The sequence below is a fragment of the Cyrtonyx montezumae genome, unplaced genomic scaffold, assembly GCF_038088225.1.
Source record: "Cyrtonyx montezumae isolate F1298 unplaced genomic scaffold, pur_monq_1.0 scaffold_2, whole genome shotgun sequence".
Classification (NCBI taxonomy): Eukaryota; Metazoa; Chordata; class Aves; order Galliformes; family Odontophoridae; genus Cyrtonyx; species Cyrtonyx montezumae.
Genome location: NW_027071936.1, coordinates 44,421,963 through 44,432,019, shown reverse-complemented (window position 1 = coordinate 44,432,019; position 10,057 = coordinate 44,421,963). Strand labels below are relative to the sequence as shown.

The window sequence follows — 10,057 nt, the reverse complement described above, 5'->3', positions numbered from 1 at the left end:
TCTGGACCTGCTGTTTTGGGTACAGAAGTGTGCATATATCAGATTTGTCTCTGTTTTTATCATTGTTTTTACAGTACTATAAGTAGTTTGCTTTGCCTGAACTGTTACCCTTCTTTTTTTTTTTTTTTTTGCTAACAGTTTGAAGCTTTCCTTGAAGAAAGCAGCCAAGCAGTGCTTTCTTTTTACATAGAACGTTCATTTAATAATCCTCAGGAGTTACAAGCATTGGTAAAGTAGTCTTCATTATCTCTAATGAGGGCAGAGTATGCTTTGTACAGCTTTAAAATTGTCAAGAAAATAAGAGATGAAAAATTGAAAATTCATTTGCAGTTACATTTTTTGCTTACAGTTATTATTAATAAAACTTGACGGAAAAGTGAGGAGAAAATTCTGATTGTGGCTCTCACATTGCTCGTGTGCATTCAGGGTTCTGACAGCTGGCATCTGTTTATTGGCATGCTCTCATTTGGAGAGTTCCTATGTATTGTCAACTCTGCTCCTCTACCTATGTGTTCTGGTTCTGTTTTTGCAATGAATTCAAATACCAGAGTCTTCCAGGAGAAGAACATTTGAATACTGCTTAGATTTTTATGCAATTTTGCAAAGCTGGGGAAATTCAGAGACCTGTACTCCAGACATTTGGTTCACACAAGCAGAAGGCAGTAATATGTTCTATTTCACATGTAGGGTGATTCCTGTAGCAAATGTGCAATAATAGTAATGATGTAATAATAATTTGTTTCATTTATTTTTGACAAATAAAACAGCGTTAGAATTTGCAGTGGAAACTAATATCTCAGTACCAACAAGAAGCAAGTATGTTACTAGAACTCAGCAAAACCTTTGTTAGCAAATGTAACTACTGAGTATTTTACTCATTTCAGTATCCTAGAGTTCTAAGTACAAGTCTGTAGTATCTGTCTTGTATTGGGCACAAATGTCTGTGTCAGCAGGAGTTGCTCTTTGGAGTAAGTTTTTTTCTGAATTAGTTGTATCCACACTTTACGTGCCACATATCAGGTCTGGCTCCATAACCCGTGTTCCTGAAGTTGAAGGCAGATAGCTGTACTGAGCAAAGATAAGCAGAAAGACTGCCAACTTCGTTCTAAGCCGTAGTCATTTTGCATCTGTAAGAGGTTAGCAGTACCCTTCTGTGTCTCAACTATCAAAGTCTGTTCTCCTACTTTGCAAAATATTAGCAAATCCATCAAATGCTCTTTTCTTCCTAATGAAAAGCTGGCCCTGTCCCAAACTGGTTTGAGCTTTTTGACAGTGTTTTTCACTGGAATTGGAGAGGTTGGCAGCTGTTGTAGAACTGTTTCCTGGTGCTGTCAAGGAAGGGTCACCCTCCAGCTCACTGGGGTTGGTTGTCGGGCAGTTTTTGTTTCCTGTGGTCTTTTGTGGGAACAGATCTGAGCTGTGCTGAATGCTTCTGCTAAGGGAGCTGGGTGGGACTGCTGAGGAATACACATTTTCTTCACTTGGATCCAACTGGAAATAATTTTCTATGTTGAAGACTGACTGTGTTTTCCTAGGAGATTCAAGGTGCAGCAAATCTGTCGCAACACTGCATGATTGCATTTCATCAGAAGAGCTGCAGCTGCTGCTGCCCTGTAATTCCCTGCTTTGATCACATTCTTCATTGAAACCTTGCCTTTTATTTTCATGAGTTCTAGCTGAATTAATGTGCTCACCCTGTGGTAATGACTCTTTCTCCATAACAACCGTAGAAGGCTTTTCAGTTGTGTTTTCAGGTAGGGACTGATGAAGTGATTTGTTGCTGGCTGTGCTGGAATGCAGGAGAGGTGCTTTTGTAACAATTGCATTCAAACCAGTATCAAGAGGAGTACTAACAAAATGATTGTTCTCAGATGTATTCATGTTCCATAGAGCAGTGTCCCCTTCCCCATGCCCACTTTCAGAGGAGCTCTCATCTGTGAGCTGCTCTGCGTTTACCTCTGGTGTGTATTTTTTCTGTTCTGCAGGGCTGAGTCTGAGGAGGTGCTGTGGTTGAATGGGACAATGATGCATCTGCAGCTGAGCATCTTCAGGAGTATTTTCAGTATCTGTCACATATGTGGGAGAATGTTTTAATGAAAGTGATGTATTGCTGAAGTCCGTGTTGTGCTTGTAGGGAGAATCAGAAATAGAGTTTTGTCCTGTTGACTCTTTGGTAAAATAGTCAAACACATCAGGAACTTCTGGTCTTGAGCTAAATGAGTCTGAACCTGATATGCTTACCTGATCACTGCCTTTGGCAGCGAGAGGTGATGCTGCTTCAGGCGTGATAATGTCTGACCCATAATCAGTAGTGGTTCCAAAATATGCTTTGTGCTTGTCTCCATTTTTTCCAATATGCCGAAGTTCTGCAGCAATACTCAGGGACTCTTTTGGCACGGAGAAATTACCGATTCCATTCATGTCAGCTTTCTCCAGTGATGACAAAGGGCTTGGCAGATTGCTGCTAATGCTGGGTTGTTCCAGGTCAAAATTTTCTAAGGAGCTGCAGTCACTCATAGTGAATGGAGTCCCTTCATCTGAAGAACTGTCACCAAATAAATCTGCTAAATTACTTTGCTCATTTCTATATTCCCTTTTAGAGCTGTGCTCTGTATGTGGAGTATTCTCAGGTTTTTGGTAAATGTTTAATTTCTCAGTATTTGCATCTCTTTCAGAGCTACTGGGTAAAATAAGATCTGTCACACCACTGTTTGTATTTACATTGCCATTTAGAACAAATTCTCTATCATAGCTTTGCCTTGCAGGCATAAATTTTGTATTGCTTGTAGGTTCATGGTGTGAAATGTTCCCTTTGTATTCAGGTGCTGCCTCTGACTGCTGCTGACTAGAGCTATTGCCCACCTCCTTGTCCTTGGAATCTCGTGGACTGGTTTGGGGTTGTACTGAGGGAGATGGGAAGGAAGATACATCTGTGTCTGGACGGTCCATGTGAACTGAGTGAGAGCCAGTGTTGTGTCTGCTGGGCATGGGAGGGACTCTGCTCTGCTCTGAGTCTGTGCTGTTTGCGTTCTTTGGGTCTTCACATGGTGACAGGCTGTTCTCTGTTAATTTCCTTGGTGTTACTTCATTGTTGCTGTCATAATCCATCCTTGCAGAAAGCTGTCCAGTGTTTATATATGTGGCATTGCTGCTATTAGTTTTGGTGTTGGAAGACACCATCTTTTTCTTCACATTAATCTGATTATTGCTTTGTTTTGGGAACTCCGCAGTACTTGGTGTGTGTCCAGGGCCACCATTGACATCTTCGTACAACTGAGCAGTTCCTGTGGGAGAATCGTGTGCGTTTCTTGATGTATTCTCATAAAAAATGAACGTATTATGCTGTGTGTTCACTGGATTGCTTATGGAGTGCTCTCTACTCAGGGTTTCATCTGAAAAAGTGTGGTTAGTGTAGATATGTTCTGGAGCCGGGGCTTTGTTCCTGCGCATGTGCATCCACAAGCGTGTGAGGCAGGGCCTGGCCAGGGCACCCAGGCAGAAGGCACAGACAAATGTAATGAATACTGAGAGGCATATGGCCAGTGTCAGGTCCTGCTGTGTTCCTCCTGCTCTAACACCAGGGTTGGTGGCCCGGGTTTTTCTAACCAGAGATGTTTGAATCGATGTTCGAATCCTTTCTTTCACCTGTACGTTGTAGATGAGGTACTTCTTCCTTCTTTTATTAGAAGTACACATGTATAAGCCTTCATCAGTTTTCTTAGTGTTGTGTATCACTAAATTATTAATTTTATCCAGCGTCAGATGAGGAAGACTGCTTCCCTCTGAAATTCTGCCTTTAGGTGTCCACCAAGAGACTCCATTACCTGGAATGAAAGAAAATACAAATTGAAACTTTCTTAAAAGCAGAGTATACCTGGTTTGTGGAGTCAGGTTATCTCTACACAGGCACGCTCTGATCTATCTGTGATAATTTTTGTGTTATTCTTATGAAAATCAATTTTTTTTTTCCAATTCGTGGTCACTTGTCATCGTGCCAAGTATCTGTTAAATAGGCTTCTATTTTCTCTGCAATTAAAATACATCACATGTAGCGTGTTAATAGCAGGCTTTACAAGAAGAATGATGTGGATGAGGTAGGAGGACCCCAGGCTGATGGCTGGTCTTTGCCATGCTACAAACTGATGGGGTTCTGCCTGGTGCTTTTGGACTGCTTAGGCTTCCACTTGAGTTTAGGTGCCATCCAGTCTGTTGACTTGAACCCTGATAACATTTTCTGTGATTTACTTGGTAAGCAGCCAAAAGGATGGCACTTCTGATAGACCTTAATTATTTTCATCTGGGGATAAAATGTTTCAAAGGGAGAGCCTTACACCCTGTAATACTGTTAGTTCATTAAATTGTATTGCCTTTTGTTTTGGTGACAAATACCTCTTCTGCTTTGTCTCAGTGTTCCCTCTGGGAAGCCTGAGCTCTGCAGGTTTTTGTCCCCTGTACTGTGAGTGCTATGCCCATGTCTGCTGAACTCTGCACCAAGCAGGCTGTGTGCTGTGGTCTATGTAAGCTGCACTTCTGTAGGGGTGGGAGTCCTCTTCCTTTCAAACACTAACTTTCATTTTATTCTGCTGTGACCAAATACCAGAAACTTGCATCTTTCTTCTTTGTCTATGTTCGTCCAGAACTGCTAGCCTACAGCTGTTAACTACAATAAGAGAAAAAGCCCATTCTGTTCTTTGTTTACATTCAGTAATGAGCTTACACGTTTGCAACATATTGCTTACTAAAATCTGTATATGGTTGGACTTCAGCATCACTCGCTAGTTTAACATAGGAAAGGAGGTGAAGGCAAAGGGGTTGGAACTAGACAATTTTTGAGGTTCCTTCCAACCCAAGTTATTCTGTGATTCTTTTCTATGATTTCTATGATTTCATCTTCGGGAAATATAACTTCCAAATTTTCTGGTGTAATAATTATTAATCGGCACGTTAAATTGTCACTTTGAATATAAATTCAAAGCAGCACCTTCAGAAAACCACTTTTCAAAGCAGATTTCTGTGGTTGCTCTGCATGCAGTAGGATTTTAGCAGTGCATGGGGCACAGTTCCACGTACCCGGTGTGTTATCCACACTGCAGTGCAGCACTGATGTCTCCTTCAGTGGGACCACAGCTGTCCTGAACAAAATGCTGTCGCTGCAGTTCAGGTGGAAACTTGAAAGATACAGCAGGGGCTTGGGTGAGCTGTATGATGTAGTCAACGTTTTTGTCACAGAGGCAGAAAGAAAATGGGTTAAATGTTTGAAAGCACGAGGTCTGCAGTTATATATCCAGGAATTGTTGGACAAATCCACTTGGAGTTGAAAGATGTTCAAATTGATTAATAGGTGGGGTAGAATGGTTGTCAGAGTGTTTTCGCGGAGATCCACGACCTATGTGGAAGTAATTAATTCAGAATTGATTTCATAGCATTTTTAAGATTGGAAAATACATTTTAAGATTGCCATGTCTAACCACCAGCCAGTCACTCCGCACCCACTAACCACGTCCCTCACTGCCACGTCCACACAGCTCCTGAGTACCTGCAGGGATGGTGACTCCACCACCTCCCTGGGCAGCCTGTGCCAGTGCAGCACCGCTCTTTCTGAGAATTTTTCTAATAATTTGATAAGCCTCAGAATGGAATCTGAATTATAGCATTATCTCTAAAATTCATTTTACTAAAAGAGCATTTTTAAAGGAGTGGGAACAATATCTGTGTTCAAGATTCAAAAGTACTGCACTGAGGTTTTTGGTTTTAGGTCAGGGATTGTGTGTTTGGCAGCCTCTTACTGCAGGCTACTTCTGTGTGGCTGGGAATCTGCAGGGCTCTTGCCAGGAGATGCTGTTGATGCAAGGGGCTGTTCAATCTTTTTTTCTCCTCAGAAATAGCCTCTTCAGCCCCATTTCTTTTGCAACTCACGTACAATTCCTTCTTGGCTTGACTGTGCCAAAATTAATGGCTGTCACAGGCCCTTATTGAGTGTGTTTCTTTGAGGAGGAGAAAGCATATGTGTGTCTGAGCACACGTGGAAGGGATTGGTGAGGGAAGGCTGTCTTTAAGCTGGTCACGTACTGGCTTGTGGCATAGTTAACTGGGTAATTGTATGGTTATATTTTGTGTATTTACAATTGTATATTCCTACATATAAAAGTGGACGTGCTATATGCAGGTAATATGATTTGAATTATTTGCTTTAATTTTTATAATTGCGTACTAATAATCAGACCGATATAACCATTGCTGAATAGTTGGTTTCAGAGTCTTTAATGGTGATTAGCACATAACACTGAAACTGTTGCAATGCTGCTTTACAACCTGTAATTTGCTGAGATCCTTGAAGGCACGGGGATGAATGTTTGCTATCTTGTTGCTTTGCAGGTAGATATTTTTCAGCTGCCAACAGTTTCGAAAATCGTTCAGGTTGATCTGTAGTATGCCATTGAATGACAAATGGACAGTTTGTAAAGACTGCAGCAGTCCTAGCCCTAGGAAGAGCAGAGTTATTTCACATTTCATATTCTTGTTTTCCCAGTTGTGTCAGGTGGCATTTAAAACTTGTTTGTGACAAAATTCATTCCATTGCTGCCTATGGCAACCAGTGGCTGCAGGCTTTGATTTATTGTGCCTTTTCTACACAATGGGTAGGTCCCATCCTGAAAGCTGTATAATGTCAACAGCAGCATTGTGATATATTTACAATCAAAGGCTTTTTAGGGTGGTTTTTTTTTTTCAATCACATCTCCATAAAAGCAGTAACATTCCTTCATGCTGTGAAAATCATTCTGATCTCTGTACTTTTAGCATGCTTCTCTGGAGAATGAGCAAAGGAACAGTGTGAAGAGGTGCACTGTACTCTGTTAATCAAATCCAAATAGTAATTGCAAATAAACGATGAGGATGCAAAACGTGATGCAGTTAATCCTCTTCACTACACCACGCACATCTTTCAGCTGGGGAATTATTTGAACCTGTAACCATAGGACATACTTCTGACTGAAACCGAAAGCATGTTGTTGCTTTCTTACCCCTGTCTGCCCTTGAATTAAGTGTGACAATAGTTCAGCAAATGCTCTTTAGGACAGCATCTGCCCTGCATAAGTAGCTCTACAGAATTTTGAAGATGTCATGTTTTCTTACGCACTGTGCAGGGAGCCCCTGAAGTGCCCTCGTTTAGCAAAGCCTTAAATCCTTGTTAATAGAAGGTGTCAGTTTGGGTGCTAGATGGCAAATTTGTTTTGAGTGAACTAAATATATTTTCCTGTCTTTGTGAAATACTGAATTTGGGGCCAGTTTTATTGAGAAGAGTATTGACTTTATTCTAAAGTGTAGCATGAAATTCCTTTTGTAATTTTCTTAGATATTAATTTTCACAATTGAGATGTAGAGGCTGGTGGTTTTCCTTGCCTCTCAGAGGGTACATTTTAGTTATATTCAACCGACATTAAGCATTACAATCACAAAAACTGTATAAAACCAAGCAAATTGTGAACAACCCATTTACTTGAGTCTGTATTTGCACGCAGGTGAAACCTGGCCACACCTTACACATAACCAATGGAGAAAGTCACATTCTAAATCTAGTTAAGATGTACGAAAATTTTACCCCAAACCACTTTCCTCCTTGTGAGTGAGGTCCTTAAATAATTTGAAACGCTCACCTGTTGGAACTGCATGAAGGTTATTCCTTTCAGCTGACAGTACTTTTAAAGCAGGCAGGAAATGGTGGATTTCTCCAAATCTTATAGACCCGTGTGCAGGTGTTGGTAGGTCCAGTGTGAGAGTGTTGATGGAATTACCATTGAGGTTTAGAGTTTCCAAGAAAGGTAAATTTCTAAAAGCAGTTACAGAGATTTCAGAAATCAGGTTGTTGCTGAGATTCAGATGTTTCAGCATCCAGTCTTCATTTCTCCCAGCGGTGCGCAGGAAAGTTTTAATGTTATTGTAACTTAAATCAGCTGTTACTGCCATTGGTGATATATCTTCTGGTATAGCAGCTAGTCCCACGAAAGAGCAATTCACCAAGAACTTCCCATCCCACCAGCAGGCTGAAGGGTGATGCGTGTTAAGCAGCTGCTGTGACTTGGTTCCTGCTGATCCAGGATGATTAAAGTAAAGGAGCAGCACAGCTGTGACACTCAAGGGAAGGTTATCCATAACGTCTATGTGTGAGATGTAAAATCATGGTAAGTTCAGCATAACAAGAGACAAAATAGAAAGCGGAAATAATGGGACATTTAAATAAATCAACCCTAAACCTAACACCCAACCACTGCCAGTGCTCTGTCTTAAGCACACAGCTTTAGATGGTTAGGTATTTTTTTAAGAAGCACTTTCATCATCCGGGGAGCTACCCCCTCCCTCCCCCTCTCCCAAAGAGAATCCAAACCTTTTCTCTCTCTTCCAGCCCTTCAGTCCAGAAACGCAGCTTCTCAGGAACTAACTGCAGGGAGAGACTTTTGAACTGTAACTACAGGTGTATCATATACAGTTATCACTGATCAAAGTCCACCAAATATAACCTATGACAAATAGCTGTGGAATGATTTTCATGCCTACAGTTAACAAAATAATAGTTTCACCGTCAAGAATGCAGCAGTTTGTTTTTAATGAAAAAAACACATACAAATAACTCAAAACCACAGCTGAGTCTCAAAATTTATTGTTTCATTTAAAAACAAACATCAAAAAGGCAATTGTCTTTCAGCTGTTGAAGCAACCATCATGTTTACAGATACTGAGAATTCATCACATGTACATTGCTTTGGTGTACCCAGTTAGGTATTTTACACAGAGGCACATATAATGTACTTCAAACACAGCATTTCAAGTGCATCTATGCAATTGAAACAAACAGTGCCACACAGTGTTTTAAATAAGCACAGAAAAATGTCCTTCAGGCAGTTAGATGATAAACAACAAATAACTGCACAATACAGGGCACGTGATGCCAACATCTCTCAAAATGTGTAATGAAGGCAACAAAATACTTTACCAATGCATAAATAGTGGCCAGCAAGTCAATAATTTATATCATTTGGTATTTATATGACTGGTTTTGCTACATTTTGACTAAAAATCCACACTTCAAAATCAGTTCTCCAGACCATGATTTAAGAGTACCTTTGTGACACATCTCTCAGCTACGCTGTGTGTAGTATAAGAGTTCTTGATAATTACAGGTCTGGAATCCAGTCCTAGCCTGTAATCATGGTATCAAGCAGAGAAGAGCTATAAAATGCTCTTTATGTGTATTCTACTTGATTAAGAAAGAAAGTATCTGTCATTTAGCAAGATGTATTATTTCAGCTTTGAGGATACTGCTGCTTATATTTATATATAAATATATGCATTAGTATTAATGTTAGTTATGTGTGTCAGTATTTGCATGTATATGCATATATGTGTAATATATATGAATATAAGCAGCATTATAAAATGTACATATATTTGTATCTATATGTGTGTAAATAAAGTGACAAACTGTGCCATTATCAAGCGAGTGCAAGTTCTGAAAATGTATCAGTGTTATTTCCTCAGGTGAAACATCCCCATTGGGAACTGTTTAGTGCCACAAACGTGCATGTTTTCAGCATGATTAATACATATTAACTGTAGTAAAACTATGAAGTTCATGAAGGCAGTATGCAAAACACATTGAAGTGTGTTAGTACTTTCCCATAATCCAGTGGCAGCAGGAGCTGACTTGCCTTTTTTGGAGTTCAGTGTACTTTGAGAGCTATAAAACAAAGGTAGGTGATTTATATTCCCGCAACAAATGCTCAATTCTGAAGTTAACATTTAACTTCTGCACAACTTTTAGGAAGATAAGTGTGTGCTTATCTAAAAAAAACTTGTCAAAAAGTGACTTGCCAAGTCACTGTTGTGAGCTCCTCTATTAAGATTACTTGATGCTACTGTAAAACAAAACACACAGCAAACCTGTTTCAAACAGAAGTACATGGGGGAAGGATGAGGATAATGAGCTGATCTCTTCTTAGCATAGAACACTGTCCCTCAACAAAAGCAGTTCTAAGCTACAGAAGATAAATGTTTATAAGGC

The 10,057-nt window shown here is 40.1% G+C and overlaps 1 protein-coding gene across 1 annotated transcript; it reads right to left on the bottom strand.

Moving 5' to 3' along the window:
• Nucleotides 1-893: 893 nt before the first annotated feature.
• Nucleotides 894-8,213, bottom strand: LRRC66 (leucine rich repeat containing 66). Its single transcript, XM_065737029.1, has 4 exons — nt 7,656-8,213; nt 6,313-6,482; nt 5,071-5,386; nt 894-3,824 (listed from the first exon to the last, which is right to left on the bottom strand). The coding sequence occupies exons 1-4, from the start codon at nt 8,149-8,151 to the stop codon at nt 1,159-1,161; spliced, it is 3,648 nt and encodes a 1,215-aa protein (XP_065593101.1). The 5' UTR covers nt 8,152-8,213; the 3' UTR covers nt 894-1,158.
• Between the last annotated feature and the right edge of the window lie 1,844 nt (nt 8,214-10,057).